The following is a 21,440-nucleotide window of genomic DNA, read 5'->3' as shown; positions in this document are numbered from 1 at the left end:
CAAAAAGAAGAGAGCACATTACGCCAGTGCTGGAGTCTCTTCACTGGCTCCTGTCCAGTTTAGAATCAAATTTAAAATTCTACTCTTGACCTACAAAGCCATAAATGACATGGCCCCATCCTACCTCAAAGATGCTATAGAACCATATCATCCAAACAGAGCTCTTCGCTCTCAGAATGCTGCCCTTCTGGTGGTGCCAAGAGTCTCTAAAAGTACTGTAGGAGGTAGAGCGTTTAGCTACCAAGCTCCTGTGTTATGGAATCAGCTCCCGACCCATGTTAAATACGCTGACACAGTCTCTTCATTTAAGTCCAGGCTTAAAACGTTCCTCTTCGAAATCGCTTATGGTCAGACCAGTTAGGAACAGAAACATAAACCCACAGCTTTAGCTACGCTGCCCTAGGAGTAACTATGCTGGGGGAAGTATGACAGCTTGAGCACTATCCTCTTCTTCTGACTACTTATGCTATCAAACAATATTTATTTTTTAATTCCACTTGCAAACTGTTCACCGCCTTCTTCTTTCTCTCACTCCTGAGGACCTGTGGACCCAGATGCCCCTCCCCTGGTGAAGTGGTCCCTGCCCTGTGTGGACGGTCCCTCATCTGCCTGAAGAGTGGCTCCAGTTCGCCTCCGACGGTCCCTCATCTGCCTGAAGAGTGGGTCCAGCTCGCCTCCGACGGTCCCTCATCTGCCTGAGGAGTGGGTCCAGCTCGCCTCCGACGGTCCCTCATCTGCCTGAAGAGTGGGTCCAGCTCCAGTCTCCCTCGTGTCCGTCTGTCCGTCTGTGAGAGTCGGATCTCTCCTTCACTGGAACTCCTCCAGGTTTCTACGCTTTTTTCCCATAGAGGTTTTTTTTGTAGTTTTTCCTGGCCGAGAAGGAGAGTCTAAGGACAGAGGACCCTGGGACATCGTCCCTCGCCACCACAGACATTGTCTGACTCCCTCGCCACCACAGACATTGTTGATTCATTTCTCCCTGTGGCCCTCAGAGGCAACTGTTGTTGTGATTTTGGGCAAGAGAGGGGCAGAGTTGTCAACTGATCACCACCTGGTGGTGAGTTGGATCCGCTGGCGAAGGAGGAAGCCGGATGGACTTGGCAGACACAAGCGCATTGGCGCATTGTGAGGGTCTGTTGGGAACGTCTTTTGGAGCCCTCTGTCAGTAGGGTATTCAACTAGCATCTCCGGGAGAGCTTCTCCCATGTCCCGGGGGAGGTTGGGGACATTGAGTCCGAATGGACCATGTTCTCCGCCTCCATTGTTGATGCGGCTGCTCGGAGCTGTGGTCGCAAGGTCTCCAGTGCCTGTCGTGCCGGCAACCCCCGAACCCGGTGGTGGACACCGGAAGTAAGGGATGCCGTCAGACTGAAGAATGAGGCCTATCAGGCCATTCTGGCTTGTGGGTCTCCGGAGGTCATCGACAGGTATCGGCAGGCCAAGCGAGCCGCGGCTCGTGCTGTCGCAGAGGCAAAAACCCGGGCCTGGGAGGAGTTCGGGGAGGCCATGGAGGAGGACTATCGGTCGGCACCAAAGAAATTCTGGCAAACCGTCCGGCGGCTCAGGAGGGGGAAGCAGTGTCTCACCAACACCGTTTACGGTGCGGGTGGAGGCCTGCTGACCTCGACTGGGGATGTTGTTGGACGGTGGAATGAATACTTTGAGGATCTCCTTAATCCCTCAGTCACGTCTTCCGAAGAGGAAGTAGAGACCGGGGACTCGGAGGCTGGCTCATCCATCACCCAAGCTGAAGTCACTGAGGTTGTTCGCAAACTCCTCGGTGGCAGGGCTCCGGGGGTGGATGAGATCCGCCCTGAGTACCTAAAGTATCTGGATGTTGTAGGACGTGTCTTGGTTGACATGTCTCTGCAACATCGCGTGGCGGTCGGGGACCGTGCCTCTGGATTGGCAGACCAGGGTGGTGGTCCCTCTGTTCAAGAAGGGGGACCGGAGGGTGTGTTCCAACTACAGAGGGATCACACTCCTCAGCCTCCCAGGTAAGGTCTATTCCAAGGTACTGGAGAGGAGAATCCGACCGATAGTCGAACCTCGGATTCAGGAGGAGCAGAGTGGTTTTCGTCCCGGTCGTGGAACACTGGACCAGCTCTATACCCTCCATCGGGTGCTCGAGGGTTCATGGGAGTTTGCCCAACCAGTCCACATGTGCTTTGTGGATCTGGAGAAGGCTTTCGACCGTGTCCCTCGGGGTGTCCTTTGGGGGGGGCTCCGGGAGTACGGGGTCCGGGGCCCTTTGCTCAGGGCTGTCCGGTCCCTGTATGACCGGAGCAGGAGCTGTGTTCGCATTGCCGGCAGTAAGTCAGACCTGTTCCCAGTGCATGTTGGACTCCGCCAGGGCTGCCCTTTGTCACCGGTTCTGTTCATAATTTTTATGGACAGAATTTCTAGGCGCAGTCAGGGGTCGGAGGGTGTCCGGTTTGGGGACCACAGGATCTCATCTCTGCTGTTTGCAGACGATGTTGTCCTGATGGCTCCATCAAACCTGGACCTGCAGCTGCACTGGGACGGTTTGCAGCCGAGTGTGAAGCGGCTGGGATGAGAATCAGTACCTCCAAATCCGAGGCCATGGTTCTCGACCGGAAAAAGGTGGCTTGCCCTCTTCAGGTGGGTGGGGTGTCCTTGCCCCAAGTGGAGGAGTTCAAGTATCTCGGGGTCTTGTTCACGAGTGAGGGAAGGATGGAGCGTGAGATCGACAGGCGGATCTGTGCTGCATCGGACCGTTGTGATGAAGAGGGAGCTGAGCCGAAAGGCAAAGCTCTCTATTTACCGGTCGGTCTACGTTCCTACCCTCACCTATGGTCATGAGCTTTGGGTAATGACAAAAAGGACAAGATCGCGTATACAAGCGGTCGAAATGAGTTTCCTCCGCCGTGTGGCTGGGCGCTCCCTTAGAGATAAGGTGAGGAGCTCGGTCACACGGGGGGAGCTCGGAGTAGAGCCGCTGCTCTTCCACGTTGAGAGGAGCCAGCTGAGGTGGCTCGGGCATCTGTGTTTTCAGGCATGTCCCACCGGGAAGAGGCCCCGGATAAAGCGGCAGAAGATGGATGGATGGATTCCCCAAAGAGTTATAATCTTCATTTCATGCCTTTCCTCTTTCCTCGGGTGCTTGTAGCTTAAAGTGAATGGAAATGATGCGTCAACCAATCAGCTTCAGAGTTGGCTCTTGTACGCCTTCTAGCAGGTGTAGCACGTGCACGTCTTTTGATTGGATTACCAATATTGAGAGGCAGGTCCTATGGGCGGGCCTATGCAGAACCTCAGAACCAGGAAACTGAATTTGACAGACAAATTAATCCGTGTACTACTAAGCTGTTTTTTCAACCCACAATGTGGAAGGAGGAAAAGATATCGATTTGGTCAAGGATACAATTATAACGCCTTTCTCAAGACGAACTTTTCAAGAAAAGTTAAGACATTGTAAGGAGAGGTCGTCCGACGCCGACGCAATGTTGCTTTGGAAAACATTTGGGGACGAGTGGATCTACAGCTCAACAAACACGCGGGGGCACCTCAACAGAGCGGACAACGGGGCGAGGGCGCATGCAGGGCCATGAAGCTGCACAATGAAACGGTAAAGAAAAACAGGGACATATTGAACTTAGTCTAACTGTACTGTATTGTACTCTTCCCCTGCAATTCAAGGTGACGCAACGTGTGGTTGAACCACGTTTCTGTCTAAATGTATAGTGTCTAGAGCCATGGCATCATAATGATGGTAATAAGCGGTGGCCCCAGGCCCCAGACCCACGGCCCCAGGCCCCAGACCCACGGCCCCAGGCCCCAGACCCACGGCCCCAGGCCCCAGACCCACGGCCCCAGGCCCCAGACCCCAGGCCTCAGGCCCCAGACCCCAGGCCTCAGGCCCCAGACCCCAGGCCTCAGGCCCCAGACCCACGGCCCCAGACCCACGGCCCCAGACCCACGGCCCCAGACCCACGGCCCCAGACCCACGGCCCCAGACCCACGGCCCCAGACCCACGGCCCCAGACCCACGGCCCCAGACCCACGGCCCCAGACCCGCCACTGAGAAAAGTACCTCATATATAGCCTTGGACACAATAGAGCCCAAACTAACGAGGTCTGAGTGGGGACGGCATTTCAAAGTACAGTGGCCCTAAGTAGCATGGACTAAAGCAAACATTAAGGAGGACGGCCCTGTTGGATTGAACAGGTTCTTGATCCCATCCCGAGGGTTAAATAGTTTGTGTTCACCTCTGCGTTCTTGGACCAGTGCAGAGGAATCCCACCGTACACCGGATCCTCCGCCTGCAGCTGACCACCGTCTGCCTTCAGAATCTCCACCACACACCTGAAACACACAAGACAGCAACACACATGGGCAATTTAGTCCGTTTTAATCCAAATTGAGATGAAATTGAATTCAAATTCATAAAGCAAAAATGTACCACAAATCTCACATCAATCTTCAGTCATGTCTAACCGTCAATGATCTTACAAGAGGGGTAAAAACATCATCAAGACTCTGGAGGAATACATCGGCATTTCTGTTAAATGGCACTTTTTTAAAGTCTATCTTATGGAAATAAAAACGCGTTTTTCCCTAAAAGAATAAAGGGAGAGCTGAGAATACAGAACACAAGAAGAACATTGAGATGTTTACTCTTTCTCGCTGTACTTCATGGCGGTATGAATGGGGTAGCCGGTGCCTCCCATGACATCACACTTGGCCCCTCCCTCCAGCAGAGCCCTGACAGCCTGGACCCGGCCCAGACGACAGGCCACATGGAGCGGAGCCTCTCCATTAGAGTTCAGCTCATTCACCCCCGGACACAGCTGAGAGCCCAGCGCCTGAAGGGAAAAGACCACATTCAACACCTGCATCATTTGACCTTTGTTCATTGTAAACTGCAATAGGCAACTTTATTTGTAGAGCACATTTCATACACAAGGCAATTCAAAGTGCTTCACAGCAGGAAAAATGCAATAAAATTACATTTTTGTAAAGAAATTACAGAAACAGATATAGAATAAAAATAGGCCGTGGCTGGAGAGCCGCGGCCCACGGTCAAATGGCCGCGCAATTTCAGGAACCGCGGCACTTCTCTTATAGCGTCATGGCTAACCCCAACCCCAACCCCAACCCCAACCTTAACCTTAACCTTAACCTTAACCTTAACCTTAACCTTAACCTTAACCTTAACCTTAACCTTAACCTTAACCTTAACCTTAACCTTAACCTTAACCTTAACCTTAACCTTAACCTTAACCTTAACCTTAACCTTAACCTTGACCCTAACCCTGACCCTAACCCTGACCCTGACCCTAACCTTAGACCGGCGCGGTCTAAAACGGCACTAAAACGTGGTTAAATAGCGGCACAGTTTCAGGAGCCGGCACAAAAATAACATGGCAGTTTCGGCCGCGAGCCGCGGCTCTGCAGACACTCCCATAAAATTAACTAAATTAAAAAAATAAGACCTAACACCTAGCCACAAAGGGTAACGTGTGTTTTCGGAGTCAAACTCCCTTTTAAATCAGTCCAACTGATAGTCCGAGTCTAAACTAATGAAATTGTCTAAACTAATGAAATCACAAAACAATTTAAGACTGCAAAGACAAATCCTTTCTGTCACATGCACAGCTAAACTAAACTGTTTTTAGCTTAGATTTGAACACTGTCAGAGCAGAACCTGTCTCACAACTTCAGGAAGAATGTTCCAGATTTTAGCTGCATAAAACTGAAATGCAGATTCCCCATGTTTAGTCCTGACTCTGGCACCAGCAGGAGGCCGGTCCATGTTCAGTCCTGACTCTGGCACCAGCAGGAGGCCGGTCCATGTTTAGACCCGACTCTGGCACCAGCAGGAGGCCGGTCCATGTTTAGTCCTGACTCTGGCACAAGCAGGAGGCCGGTCCCTGTTTAGTCCCGACTTTGGCACCAGCAGGAGGCCGGTCCATGTTTAGTCCTGACTCTAGCACCATCAGGAGGCCGGTCCATGTTTAGTCCTGACTCTGGCACCATCAGGAGGCCGGTCCATGTTTAGTCCTGACTCTGCCACCATCAGGAGGCCGGTCCATGTTTAGTCCTGACTCTGGCACCAGCAGGAGGCCGGTCCATGTTTAGTCCTGACTCTGGCACCAGCAGGAGGCCGGTCCATGTTTAGACCTGACTCTGGCACCATCAGGAGGCCGGTCCATGTTTAGTCCTGACTCTGGCACCAGCAGGAGGCCGGTCCATGTTTAGTCCTGACTCTGGCACCAGCAGGAGGCCGCTCCATGTTTTGTCCTGACTCTAGCACCAGCAGGAGGCTGGTCCATGTTTAGTCCTGACTCTAGCACCAGCAGGAGGCCGGTCCATGTTTAGTCCTGACTCTGGCACCAACAGGAGGCCGGTCCATGTTTAGTCCTGACTCTGGCACCAGCAGGAGGCCGGTCCATGTTTAGTCCTGACTCTGGCACCAGCAGGAGGCCGGTCCTGAGGTCCTCAGAGTCCGAGATGGTTCATATGGCACTAACATGCCCAAGATGTACTTTGGTGCTAGGCCATGGAGAGACTTGTACACAAGCAGAGCTGCTTTAAAGTCTCTTCTCTGAGCCACAGGGGGCAGTGCAGAGACCTGAGAACAGGACTAATGTGGTGGTACTTCCTGGTTCTAGTCAGGACTAATGTGATGGTACTTCCTGGTTCTAGTCAGGACTAATGTGATGGTACTTCCTGGTTCTAGCCAGGACTAATGTGATGGTACTTCCTAGTTCTAGCCAGGACTAATGTGATGGTACTTCCTGGTTCTAGTCAGGACTAATGTGATGGTACTTCCTGGTTCTAGTCAGGACTAATGTGATGGTACTTCCTGGTTCTAGCCAGGACTAATGTGATGGTACTTCCTAGTTCTAGCCAGGACTAATGTGATGGTACTTCCTGGTTCTAGTCAGGACTAATGTGATGGTACTTCCTGGTTCTAGTCAGGACTAATGTGATGGTACTTCCTGGTTCTAGTCAGGACCCGAGCAGCAGCGTTCTGGATGAACTGCAGCTGTTTTACAGCTCGTTTGGAGAGACCAGTGAGCGGCCGTTACAGTCTAATCTACTGTAGACAAACGCATGGATAAGTCTCTCCAAGTCTGGTTTAGACACTATATTTTTGATTTTGGCAATGTTTTTAGATGGTCAAATATATATAATCTTCTATATTCTTAGAAGCCGGTCCACTAAGGTCCACTCACTGCAGAATTGATCAGCCCTGAGTCATGTTTTTATATTGAAAAGTGGCTCCATGACATTTTAGAACTCTGCTTTTATCAGTCTTAATTTTTGGAATAATCAAAGTTTTCAGAGCCCTGGATGGAGCCTCGGGTGCAGGACAATACAGGATCAAAATACAACTTTGAATAAACTAATGATGAGGAGACACTGTTGTAACGAGGTTAAAAGCTCATTAAAGTGGACTTTGCATTATGTGTCCCCTTTAAAAGTGACAGTAGTAGCCATTCATTCTAATTCTCTAAAGTAAAAGTACTCTTACTTCAAAATAACATTATTCGAATAGAGGTATACATTTGAGGTCTAAGAAATTGCTAAAGAAAGAATACCGTATTTTCCGCACTATAAGGCGCAGGTAAAAGTCTTTAACGTCCTCAAAAGCCGTCTGTGCGCTTAATATATGGTTTATTTCTGGTTGTGCTTACTGACCACGAAGATATTGTGTGGTACACGGTGTATAAAGAAGATTTGGGACACGAGACGCCGATGCACGACTATACAGTACTCCGGAACCGGAAGTCCCAACAACATGTGTGCAAAGCATTCTGGGAACAGTAGTCTACCTGCACGCGGCACACGCGACACTTTGTCAAAACGTAAACAACATTTTCAGTCAGGCATAACGCAGACACCTACCGGTAAATAAAGGACCCCAAGAAACTTGGCCCAAGATGGCTCCTGCCCAGAGACCATTGGATCTGTTATATTATCGCAAGAAATGCGCTTACGGGCTAAATTATCAGTCAACTGTGGGAATCAAAAGGCCGGAATCATCACTGAACTGCCGCGTGGGTCCGACATGTGGGATCACATGACCAAAGAGATTTTTGCACGGAGCACTATCGGCACTTTGGCTGCTTTTACCATTTGCGCCCCAGCAGACATTAAACCGGGACATGGGACGTAAAAAACTGGGCTGTCCCAGGTAAATCGGGATGTCTGGTCATAGCTATGCCGGATGTACTTCGGCGGCATTTGAAGGATTTGATGACGAGGAATGAACTGAAAAAGTGAGTTTATTGTGTTGTATTTTACGTGTTGCAACTGAACGAGGCTGGGAGTTGTTGTGGATATGCTAACGTGTCTTTTAGCGGTAGCAGAGTGTGTTCTGTGTTTGTATTTTACGTGTTTACAAGTGATCTTGACTGAGAATTGATTTGGATATGCTAACGTGTCTGTTAGCGATAGCAGGGTGGCTGCCCACGAGTCCGAAGGTTCACAAGTCCGAAATTTCACCGAAATTTTAAAAATTTCACCGAAATGTTAAGGTTTATTAGTCCGAAGGTTCACAAGTCCGAAGGTGTGAGTCTCCGTGCAGCGGGCTGTCCTCGCCTCCCTTTGCCCCACACACTGCTTTTAAGACTTTTCTAGTGTTGATGCACTTTTTATGATTAAACTCACGTATTTTCCAGAACCGACTTGTTTCTGTGCATAGCCTGAGCTCCTTATCGTATTATTATTGAATGAATTAACTCAAATAGCCCAGCAGTTTCGGCCGCGCGCCGCGGCTCTGTAGACACTCCCGTCTTGGCCAGCTGAATTATATTATTATATATATATATATATATATATATATATATATATATATATATATATATATATATATATATATATATATATATATATATATCATTTCTATACTTATGATCAAATGAAGGCATAGAGTGGAGGATTCTGATCACACATATTTCTTATGATCAAATGAAGGCATAGAGTGGAGGATTCGAGATGTTCCCTTGTTATTTTCACATACACAGTACAACATGGAGCCACCTGTGAGCAGCTGGTACATTAAACGTGACGAGCCCCAGTGCGTGTCTTCGTGCTTCGTGCACATTTTACAGACTGACTACATCCCGATGCCGTCTGCACCTTAACTTTAGCCTATGAGGAACTTTCGGACGAGCGAACCTTCGGATCAGTGAACCTTCGGACCAGTGAACCTAAGGACTAGTGAACCTTTAAAACCTTCGGACTTGTGAACCTTCGGACTAGCGAACCTTCGGACTAGTGAACCTTTAAAACCTTCGGACTTGTGAACCTTCGGACTAGCGAACCTTCGGTCTCGTGGGGGGTAACCGATAGCAGAGTGTGTTTTGATGTTGAACAATGTTGATCTGAATGAGTTGAACGCGTTTAATAAAGCTCAACTGACTCTGACTTATCCGTCTGTTTTGTTTATCTTATGCGCTTTATCGTCCGGTGCGCTTTATGTATGGACCAGTACACATGGTAGACAGCTGATGGTGCGCTTAATAATCCGGTGCGCCTTTTGGTGCGCAAAATACCCACTGTAGTGGGCCCATGGTTACAATCATCTCATCATCTCTTTTTGAAACTATGGCCTCTCGTCTCCTGCTCAGAATCTTCACCTCACGGTCTTCCATAGACCTGTGGCTTTAAGATGAAGATGCACAGCGCTCTGGGGTCCTGCATTAGAGTGTCTTTTGTGTTGACACAGCCTCTTGTGACGTGGCCCTTTAGTAACACCTTTTTTAAACTTCACTCACTGAAGGGCTCACTCTACTAACTCTAAAGTCTTCAAAAGCACACTCAGGGTCAGTCATGTTAATGCCATTCCATTTATCATTCCAAGAGGTTTGAGTGACTGCTTGATTGAATGACAAAGACCCTCAAAAGCCACATTCCAGGCTGGTTGCCCTTCATGCCTGACGTGGTCTACACCTTTAGTCACATGGTGCAGTGAAGTGTTGGGTGGTGTACCTGGATGACAGAAGGAGAGTCCTGCTTGGCTGCATAGTGCATGGCTGTGTCTCCATTGTGGTCCTTGATGTTGGTGCGGGCCTGGCTCTCCTCCAGCAACTCGCGCACACAGCCCACGTCCCCCCGCTCACAGGCCAGGTGCAGAGGGGTGCGGCCCGAGCTGTCCTGGACGTTTATCTTACTGCAACACAAGCCCACTTCAGTCAAACATGCTGTTCAGAACAACTTTACATGGACACACTTTTTGAAACTCAGTCAAAACCTTTTCAAAAGGAGCCATCTGTACTAGGTTTGTTTACTATGTTTCATGTTGAAGTATAGTGGTCATGATACTTCACTCCTCCCCTAAAGGAGGAGTGAAGTATTGTGGCCATGATACTACACTCCTCCCCTAAAGGAGGAGTGTAGTATTGTGGTCATGATACTACACTCCTCCCCTAAACGTCATGATACTTCACTCCTCCCCTAAAGGAGGAGTGTAGTATTGTGGTACTTCACTCCTCCCCTAAAGGAGGAGTGTAGTATTGTGGTCATGATACTTCACTCCTAGGGGAGGAGTGAAGTATTGTAGTCATGATACTTCACTCCTCCCCTAAAGGAGGCGTGAAGTATTGTAGTCATGATACTTCACTCCTCCCCTAAAGGAGGAGTGAAGTATTGTGGTCATGATACTTCACTCCTCCCCTAAAGGAGAAGTGTAGTATTGTGGTCATGATACTTCACTCCTCCCCTAAAGGAGGAGTGAAGTATTGTGGTCATGATACTTCACTCCTCCCCTAAAGGAGGAGTGAAGTATTGTGGTCATGATACTTCACTCCTCCCCTAAAGGAGGAGTGAAGTATTGTGGTCATGATACTTCACTCCTCCCCTAAAGGAGAAGTGTAGTATTGTGGTCATGATACTTCACTCCTCCCCTAAAGGAGGAGTGAAGTATTGTGGTCATGATACTTCACTCCTCCCCTAAAGGAGGAGTGAAGTATTGTGGTCATGATACTTCACTCCTCCCCTAAAGGAGGAGTGAAGTATTGTGGTCATGATACTTCACTCCTCCCCTAAAGGAGAAGTGTAGTATTGTGGTCATGATACTTCACTCCTCCCCTAAAGGAGGAGTGAAGTATTGTGGTCATGATACTTCACTCCTCCCCTAAAGGAGGAGTGAAGTATTGTGGTCATGATACTACAATTCAAAACTATTTCAATACTAACAAAACTGTTTGATAGTCAATACCTATTTCATTACCACAATAATGTGTCTATATTAAACAATAGAACGCAATTTTCAACACAAACTAATAGACGTTTCTATAATTCTATATAATGTCATGTGACTAAGGACATGGCTGCTAATTTATATAGTTTGTTGAATTACAGACCTACTGCCCTTGCCAGAATTATCTTTAAACTTTTAGAATATGTATAGTTCACAAGATTGGAATTGTATGTTTGAACATGATAATCAGTTTAAAGAAGGCCCAGCAGAGGATGTACTTCCTGCAGCAGCTGAGGAAAGACAAGCCGCCAGCGCAGATGATGTTGCAGTTCTACAGGGCCATCATTGAGTCCATCCTCACCTCCTCTATCACCTCCTCCATCACCTCCTCCATCACCGTGTGGTACGCTGGAGCCACAGCCAGGGACAAACAGAGACTACAGCACCCTCTGCTGAGAAGGTGATTGTCTGCAGACTTCCATCTCCTCCCGCCACAAGAACAGTTTCTTTCCCTCTGCTGTTGGACTCATGAGCACTTCCTAAACACCGTCACTTTAACTCATTTAATCACTCACTGCACTCTTCACTGTCTGCGAATTTCGGTAACCACGGAGCGAGTGCGTGTCTCTAGCGTGACAGTCATTACTGGAAGCTCCTGGTGAAGCGGTCTCTACTCCATATGGACAGTCCTTCATCTGCCTGGAAGAACTAGTTCTCCTCCTGAAGAACTGGCTCTCCTCCTGAAGAACTGGCTCTCCTCCTGAAGAACTGGCTCTCCTCCTGAAGAACTGGCTCTCCACCTGAAGAACTGGCTCTCCTCCGGAAGAACTGGCTCTCCTCCTGAAGAACTGGCTCTCCACCTGAAGAACTGGCTCTCCTGCTGAAGAACTGGCTCTCCTCCTGAAGAACTGGCTCTCCTCCTGAAGAACTGGCTCTCCTCCTGAAGAACTGGCTCTCCTCCTGAAGAACTGGCTCTCCACCTGAAGAACTGGCTCTCCTCCGGAAGAACTGGCTCTCCTCCGGAAGAACTGGCTCTCCTCCGGAAGAACTGGCTCTCCTCCTGAAGAACTGGCTCTCCTCCTGAAGAACTGGCTCTCCTCCTGAAGAACTGGCTCTCCTCCTGAAGAACTGGCTCTCCTCCTGAAGAACTGGCTCTCCACCTGAAGAACTGGCTCTCCTCCGGAAGAACTGGCTCTCCTCCTGAAGAACTGGCTCTCCACCTGAAGAACTGGCTCTCCTCCTGAAGAACTGGCTCTCCTCCTGAAGAACTGGCTCTCCTCCTGAAGAACTGGCTCTCCTCCTGAAGAACTGGCTCTCCTCCTGAAGAACTGGCTCTCCACCTGAAGAACTGGCTCTCCTCCGGAAGAACTGGCTCTCCTCCGGAAGAACTGGCTCTCCTCCGGAAGAACTGGCTCTCCTCCGGAAGAACTGGCTCTCCTCCGGAAGAACTGGCTCTCCTCCGGAAGAACTGGCTCTCCTCCGGAAGAACAGGTTCTCCTCCTGAAGAACTGGCTCTCCTCCTGAAGAACTGGCTCTCTTCCTGAAGAACTGGTTCTCCTCCGGAAGAACTGGCTCTCTTCCTGAAGAACTGGCTCTCCTCCGGAAGAACTGGCTCTCCTCCTGAAGAACTGGCTCTCCTCCTGAAGAACTGGCTCTCCTCCGGAAGAACTGGCTCGCCTCCGGAAGAACTGGCTCGCCTCCGGAAGAACTGGCTCTCCTCCGGAAGAACTGGCTCTCCTCCGGAAGAACTGGCTCTCCTCCGGAAGAACTGGCTCTCTTCCTGAAGAACTGGCTCTCTTCCTGAAGAACTGGCTCTCCTCCTGAAGAACTGGCTCTCTTCCGGAAGAACTGGCTCTCTTCCTGAAGAACTGGCTCTCCTCCTGAAGAACAGGTTCTCCTCCTGAAGAACTGGTTCTCCTCCTGAAGAACTGGTTTTCCTCCTGAGTGGCTCCAGCTCCACTGTCTCCCTCGCGTCCGTCTGTAGGAGTCAGATCTCTCTTTCATCTGGAACTCCTCCAGGTTTATACTTTTTCCCAAGGAGGTTTTATACTTTTTCCTGGCTGAGAAGGAGGGTCTAAGGACAGAAGGAGGGTCTAAGGACAGAAGGAGGTTCTAAGGACAGAGGACTCTGGGACGTCGTCCTTCGTTCCTATGGACATGGTTTAGTCAGTTTTTCACTGTCGCCGTCAGAGATAATTGTTGTGATTTTGGGCGTTACAAAAATAAATTCAATTGAAGATCTAGGCAAACTACATCAATGTTTCATGTTCATGTGTGTAAAGGTCTCCACGCACAGAAACTCTGCATGTGCACGAAATAAAAATCCAACCTGAATTGTAAATAAAGTAAACACACACAAATGTATGTGATTCAGTGAGTGACCGGCAAGTGTGAACTGGTATATACGGGGATTTTCCCGGTGGGCTGATGGGTATCGGCCCGGACCGGGACCGCAGTGTTTCTCTAACATATAGTAGACCATAGGCCACAGAACATTCTCAAGTGAAATGAGGTCGTTTGATGTTGAAGCTGCACTATGGAAAGACCTTCCCCTGATTTTCTCATATAAGTGTTCTTGCTTTGACTAGAAGGTTCCACATGATATAAATTCAAATCTTTCATTTAAATAGCTATAGTTGTTTGTATAGTTGGGGACATGCGGTACTAAACAAATAGGCGCTGATCATGAAATATATATTCTTTAATATCCCTATAAACCAACATTCAGCTCTGTTTACATAACAAACCGATTGAATCAAGCTGACATTGTATAGAATCTATAGTATAGATATGATAAGACTGAGTCTATACAATACATGAACACGGTGCACACATGTGCTGTGGACCGCTGTGGACCGCTCATGGAGAAAATGAGCTAAATGGGATGTTTGGTTTAGTTTATATGAGCTTCACTCGTTGGATGTCGACTGGTTTTGTTTTGTTTTTATCCATCTCCATCCATCCATCCATCCATCCATCCATCTATATCTATATCTATCATATCTATATCTATATCTATCATATATATATATATATATATATATATATATATATATATATATATATATATATATATATATATATATATAAATAAATAAATAAATAAATATAAAGGTATAGATATATAGAATTACAGACGTATAGATATGTATAGATGTATAGACTGGAACAGACATGTGTATGTGAGGTGGTGCAGACTGGGACACCTCTGGACATGGTTGTGCTTGAGACACTCCCTCTGGCCCGTCTCCACGGCGATGTGTGCAGTGCTCCAGTCGGGGTGGTTCCGGATGCAGTCCACAATGAGCTGAGCACTCTCAGGCTTCAGGGACACGCTCTCATAGAACGGCTGCAGCTTCAGAGAGTACTGAGAGAAGCAGGCTACAGCCTCGTCCTCGCTGCACACCTGGAAGAGCCTGAGGACACAAAGAAGAGCCTGAGGACACGAGGCAGAGCCTGAGGACACGAGGCAGAGCCTGAGGACACGAGGCAGAGCCCGAGGACACGAGGCAGAGCCCGAGGACACGAGGCAGAGCCCGAGGACACGAGGAAGAGCCCGAGGACACGAGGAAGAGCCCGAGGACACGAGGCAGAGCCCGAGGACACGAGGAAGAGCCCGAGGACACGAGGCAGAGCCCGAGGACACGAGGAAGAGCCCGAGGACACGAGGAAGAGCCCGAGGACACGAGGAAGAGCCCGAGGACACGAGGCAGAGCCTGAGGAGCCCGAGGACACGAGGCAGAGCCTGAGGAGCCCGAGGACACGAGGCAGAGCCTGAGGACACGAGGAAGAGCCTGAGGACACGAGGAAGAGCCTGAGGACACGAGGCAGAGCCTGAGGAAACGCGGCAGAGCCTGAGGAGCCTGAGGACACGAGGCAGAGCCTGAGGACACGAGGTAGAGCCTGAAGACACAAGGTGCCGCGCACTCTCGCGCACTCTCGCGCACACTCATTTAAAGCTCATATAAATCAAGCTTGTAAAACAGCCTATTTCCATTTGCGCAACATCGCCAAAATCAGAAGAATCCTGCCTAAAAGTGATGCCGAAAAACTTATCCATGCATTTGTAACGACTAGATTAGACTACTGTAACTCCTGCTTGCAGCGTGTCCTAAAAGCTCCATAAAAAGCTTTCAACTGGTTCAAAATGCAGCAGCAAGATTACTAACAGGAACAAAAAGAAGAGAGCACATTACGCCGGTGCTGGAGTCTCTTCACTGGCTCCCCGTCGAGTCTAGAATCAAATTCAAAATTCTACTCCTGACCTACAAAGCCATAAATGACATGGCCCCATCCTACCTCAAAGATGCTATAGAACCATATCATCCAAACAGAGCTCTTCGCTCTCAGAATGCTGGCCTTCTGGTGGTGCCAAGAGTCTCTAAAAGTACTGTAGGAGGTAGAGCGTTTAGCTACCAAGCTCCTGTGTTATGGAATCAGCTCCCGACCCATGTTAAATACGCTGACACAGTCTCTTCATTTAAGTCCAGGCTTAAAACGTTCCTCTTCGAAATCGCTTATGGTCAGAGTAGTTAGGAACAGAAAGATAAACCCACAGCTTCAGCTACGCTGCCCTAGGAGTAACTATGCTGGGGGAAGTATGACAGCTTGAGCACTATCCTCTTCTTCTTCTGACTACTTATGCTATCAAACAATATTTATTTTTTGATTCCACTTGCAAACTGTTCACCGCCTTCTTTTCTTTCTCTCACTCCTGAGGACCTGTGGACCCAGATGCCCCTCCCCTGGTGAAGTGGTCCCTGCCCTGTGTGGACGGTCCCTCATCTGCCTGAAGAGTGGCTCCAGTTCGCCTCAGTCGGTCCCTCATCTGCCTGAAGAGTGGGTCCAGCTCGCCTCCGACGGTCCCTCATCTGCCTGAAGAGTGGGTCCAGCTCGACTCAGACGGTCCCTCTTCTGCCTGAAGAGTGGGTCCAGCTCCAGTCTCCCTCGTGTCCGTCTGTGAGAGTCGGATCTCTCCTTCACTGGAACTCCTCCAGGTTTCTACGCTTTTTTCCTAAAGAGGTTTTTTTGTAGTTTTTCCTGGCCGAGAAGGAGAGTCTAAGGACAGAGGACCCTGGGACATCGTCCCTCGCCACCACAGACATTGTCTGACTTCATCGCCACCACAGACATTGTTGATTCATTTCTCCCTGTGGCCCTCAGAGGCAACTGTTGTTGTGATTTTGGGCCTTACAAAAATAAATTGATTTGATTTGATTTGACACTCGCGCGCACACGCACGCTCACTCGCGCGCACACGCACGCTCACTCGCACGCTCACTCGCGCGCACACTCGCGCGCACTCGCACGCTCACTCGCGCGCACTTGCACGCTCACTCGCGCGCACGCGCGCACGCACGCTCACTCGCGCGCACACTCGCGCGCACTCGCACGCTCACTCGCGCGCACGCGCGCTCACTCGCGCGCACACTCGCACGCTCACTCGCGCGCACGCACGCTCACTCGCGCGCACACTCGCGCGCACTCGCACGCTCACTCGCGCGCACGCGCGCACGCACGCTCACTCGCGCGCACGCGCGCACGCACGCTCACTCGCGCGCACGCGCGCACGCACACTCGCGCGCACGCGCGCACGCACGCTCACTCGCGCGCACGCGCACACGCACACGCACGCTTACTCGCGCGCACGCGCACACGCACACGCACGCTTACTCGCGCGCGCGCACGCTCACTCGCGCGCACACGCACGCTCACTCGCGCGCACACGCACGCTCACTCGCGCGCACACGCTCACTCGCGCACACACGCTCACTCGCGCGCACACACACACACTAAAAAGCATTCATTGAATGTGTCTTAAATGTAACAAGAGCCATGGGCCTGTGAAAGATGTGCTCTCACCAAATGACCAAATGGCTGCGTACGGAAAGTGAAAATGCAAAGCCCATTCCAAAGTGGCACAACACATCGTCTCTTCTGGACGTTTTCCTTCCTCAAACTGTCCAAAGTCAGAGGATGACAGCCTGCTCTGCTCCAGCTGCACCGCAGCATGACGCGCAGCATTCAGCCCACACAGTTCATTGATGAGCAGAAGCACTTCAATGCCTAAAATTGCTGAGAAAACTCAGCTGATCCTATAAACTAAATAGATTTGGTCAAATTTTATTTGATCAGAAGTCATTTTTAATAAACAATTATGTCTATTTATTACAAACATATATTTGTTGTTGTTAGGGGGGAAAATACCCCCAAAAAACATGGAGTCAATGTGATCAGTATCTGCTACTCGGGTCCTGACTAGAACCAGGAAGTACCATCACATGAGTCCTGACTAGAACCAGGAAGTACCATCACATGAGTCCTGACTAGAACCAGGAAGTACCATCACATGAGTCCTGACGAGAACCAGGAAGTACCATCACATGAGTCCTGACTAGAACCAGGAAGTACCATCACATGAGTCCTGACTAGAACCAGGAAGTACCATCACATGAGTCCTGACTAGAACCAGGAAGTACCATCACATGAGTCCTGACTAGAACCAGGAAGTACCATCACATGAGTCCTGACTAGAACCAGGAAGTACCATCACATGAGTCCTGACTAGAACCAGGAAGTACCATCACATGAGTCCTGACTAGAACCAGGAAGTACCATCACATTAGTCCTGACTAGAACCAGGACCAGTACCACCAGCCTCCTGCTGGTGCCAGAGTCAGGACTAAACATGGACCGGCCTCCTGCTGGTGCCAGAGTCAGGACTAAACATGGACCGGCCTCCTGCTGGTGCCAGAGTCAGGACTAAACATGGACCGGCCTCCTGCTGGTGCCAGAGTCAGGACTAAACATGGACCGGCCTCCTGCTGGTGCCAGAGTCAGGACTAAACATGGACCGGCCTCCTGCTGGTGCCCAGAGTCAGGACTAAACATGGACCGGCCTCCTGCTGGTGCCAGAGTCAGGACAAAACATGGAGCGGCCTCCTGCTGGTGCCAGAGTCAGGACTAAACATGGACCGGCCTCCTGCTGGTGCCAGAGTCAGGACTAAACATGGACCGGCCTCCTGCTGGTGCCAGAGTCAGGACAAAACATGGAGCGGCCTCCTGCTGGTGCCAGAGTCAGGACTAAACATGGACCGGCCTCCTGCTGGTGCATCCTTCAGCCCAGCGAGGACACTTGTTGGGACACAAAGCTGATGGAGGTACAGACCTGAGGGCCACTGTGGGGGTCTCCGGACACAGCAAGAGGCAGTCCCAGGATTGGCTGGTGCTGTTCTTGTATAACACCAGACGGCCCTCCAGTCTGAGCTGGAGCCGGCCCGTCCCACTGTAGTCGCTCAGGGGCACGTCCTTCACCCTGTACGGGTTAGTGAAGAGGGTGGACACTGAGGACACGGTGTCCAGCAGGCGACCCAGGAACTGCATCCTCTGAGAAAAGACACAAGATGAGACGTGCTAAGATCAGGACAAAATATATGATTGTGGTTAGTTCAACAAAAGGAGGGCCACATGACGGTGTCCCACCCCTTTAAAGCACGGTGGAACGCGGTGGAACACAGGGTGGAACGCGGTGGAACACGGTGGAACACGGTGACACACGGTGGAACATGGAGTGGAACGCGGTGGAACACGGTGACACACGGTGACACACGGTGACACACGGTGACACACGGTGACACACAGTGGAACATGGGGTGGAACGCGGTGGAACGTGGTGATACGGTGACACACGGTGACACACGGTGACACACGGTGACACACAGTGGAACATGGGGTGGAACGCGGTGGAACGTGGTGATACGGTGACACACAGTGGACTATGGAGTGGAACGCGGTGGAACACGGTGACACACGGTGGAACATGGAGTGGAACGCGGTGGAACACGGTGACACACGGTGACACACGGTGGAACATGGAGTGGAACGCGGTGGAACACGGTGACACAGGTGACACACGGTGGAACATGGAGTGGAACGCGGTGGAACACGGTGACACACGGTGGAACATGGAGTGGAACGCGGTGGAACACGGTGACACACGGTGACACACGGTGACACACGGTGACACACGGTGACACACGGTGACACACGGTGGAACATGGAGTGGAACGCGGTGGAACACGGTGACACACGGTGACACACGGTGGAACATGGAGTGGAACGCGGTGGAACACGGTGACACAGGTGACACACGGTGGAACATGGAGTGGAACGCGGTGGAACACGGTGACACACGGTGGAACATGGAGTAGAACGCGGTGGAACACGGTGACACACGGTGACACACGGTGGAACATGGAGTGGAACGCGGTGGAACACGGTGACACACGGTGGAACATGGAGTGGAAGGCGGTGGAACACGGTGACACACGGTGGAACATGGAGTGGAACGCGGTGGAACACGGTGACACACGGTGGAACATGTTGTGGAACGCGGTGGAACACGGTGACACACGGTGACACACGGTGGAACATGGAGTAGAACGCGGTGGAACACGGTGACACACGGTGACACACGGTGGAACATGGAGTAGAACGCGGTGGAACACGGTGACACACGGTGACACACGGTGGAACATGGAGTAGAACGCGGTGGAACACGGTGACACACGGTGGAACATGGAGTGGAACGCGGTGGAACGTGGTGACACACGGTGACACATGGTGGAACATGGAGTGGAACGCGGTGGAACACGGTGACACACGGTGGAACATGGAGTGGAACGCGGTGGAACACGGTGACACACGGTGACACACGGTGGAACATGGAGTGGAACGCGGTGGAACACGGTGACACACGGTGACACACGGTGGAACATGGAGTGGAACGCGGTGGAACACGGTGACACACGGTGGAACATGGAGTGGAACGCGGTGGAACACGGTGACACACGGTGGAACGTGGGGTGGAACCTGGTGAAACACGGTGGAACACGGTGACTGAAGGGTCCAGCTGGAGGATATGTATGAATAAGTGTTTTAATGATACTAATCTAAAATAGCTTGATGAGGGAAAACACCAAGTAAAGACATTTTAAATTCACTTCTGTGTTATCTTATGGTCTGTTCTTCCGTCTGTAAAGTCCATGATTATGTTGCATAGTCGACTGGATGAGATGAGATGAGAGGGGAGGGCATCTGCTCTAACCCTGAACCCAAACATACAGCCACCTGTTTGTCTCCATGGAGATGCTCTGCCTGGAATGTTTCACAATAAGCTTTAATGATCATATCCATCTTTAAGGCGACTAGCACGTACAGTTAAAGTTAGAAAGCTTCTTTAGAGCAATATAAACAGGGAGGGATAAGTTTACTGCACATTCTGGAGAACATTCAAGAAGAATATCCTCCACTACAGAAGTGAGTGCATCTGTGAGACATCACGATCACACTGAAGCTGTCTGTGTAATAGTTTCATCTTTACGTTAAAGATGAAAACCGGCTCATGTCCTTCTGCGCTGTCACATGAGATGCTAACAGATGCTACTCTCTCACAAACACTGTCCCTTCCACAGGCTCAACAGCCTCGTGTCAGAAGCACAAGAGTCACAGGAAATCATCGGGATGAAGTTGACCGTAATCTTACCTCAAAAAGGTGTCAAAGTGCCGCAATCCGCTGTTAGCGTAGTCTGACTTCTGTTAGCGTAGTCTGACTTCTGACAGACGACGTGATCTAAGAAAAGGCTAGAGTGTAGGATTACGGAGGCAAAGGCCGCGGCCATCTTGTGACTGTATGATTTCTCTTGTTCTTGTTCTTGTTCTTCTTGTTCTTGTTCTTGTTCTTGTTCTTGTTAGGCCCGAGCGCCACAAGCTGGCGAGAGGCCTATTAATCTCGTAAGGCCGTGCGAAGCACGGCTGCGAAAGTGCGCACGTAGTGCGCACGAAATCGAGCGCGAAGCGCTCGCCCACTTCCAAACACTCACTAACGCACTCCTCCACTCATGCACGCCCCGTGCATACTAATTAGTAGTAGGAAAATGGAACATTACCGTTGTAAACGGGCGAAGCCCGTGCAAAAGTGCGCACTAAACGAGCACTTTACATTGAGATCATCGTCATCCCCATATAAAGCACTCATTTGCGCTAAGTAGCTCACGAATACGTTCCCCATCTCTTGCATGTTCCGTGCATATAAACATGTAATGCAAAAATTGAACATTATTACTGTTTAGAGGGCCAAAAACACAAAGTGGGCGGAGCCCACTCAAAATTAACGAAAGTACCCGTCAGTGACCAGGGACCCACACCATGAGGTAGGAAAGCGCGAGCGCTTTCCGAAAATGTATAGTTTATGATATTTGAAAAATG

At 50.3% G+C, this 21,440-nt stretch overlaps 1 protein-coding gene across 3 annotated transcripts in view; it reads right to left on the bottom strand.

Annotated features, from left to right (window-relative positions):
- pla2g6 (phospholipase A2, group VI (cytosolic, calcium-independent)) overlaps positions 1 to 20,739 on the bottom strand; it is an 83,079-nt gene extending 62,340 nt beyond the window's left edge. For all 3 annotated transcript variants that reach the window (XM_072464035.1, XM_072464037.1, XM_072464036.1), the window contains exons 1-6: positions 20,719 to 20,739; positions 18,343 to 18,560; positions 14,381 to 14,590; positions 9,965 to 10,145; positions 4,640 to 4,827; positions 4,231 to 4,327 (exon numbers count right to left, since the gene is read on the bottom strand). In XM_072464035.1, the coding sequence (XP_072320136.1) occupies positions 4,231 to 4,327; positions 4,640 to 4,827; positions 9,965 to 10,145; positions 14,381 to 14,590; positions 18,343 to 18,557 (891 nt within the window). In that variant the 5' untranslated portion in view covers positions 18,558 to 18,560; positions 20,719 to 20,739. The remainder of the gene's footprint in view (positions 1 to 4,230; positions 4,328 to 4,639; positions 4,828 to 9,964; positions 10,146 to 14,380; positions 14,591 to 18,342; positions 18,561 to 20,718) is intronic.
- Between the last annotated feature and the right edge of the window lie 701 nt (positions 20,740 to 21,440).

This window comes from Eucyclogobius newberryi, unplaced genomic scaffold, assembly GCF_026437365.1.
Source record: "Eucyclogobius newberryi isolate DKJ021-1_F unplaced genomic scaffold, fEucNew1.0.hap1 SCAF_4, whole genome shotgun sequence".
Lineage (NCBI taxonomy): Eukaryota > Metazoa > Chordata > Actinopteri > Gobiiformes > Gobiidae > Eucyclogobius > Eucyclogobius newberryi.
Note: the sequence above shows the minus strand (reverse complement) of the source record. Positions and strands in the feature narration are given on the sequence as shown.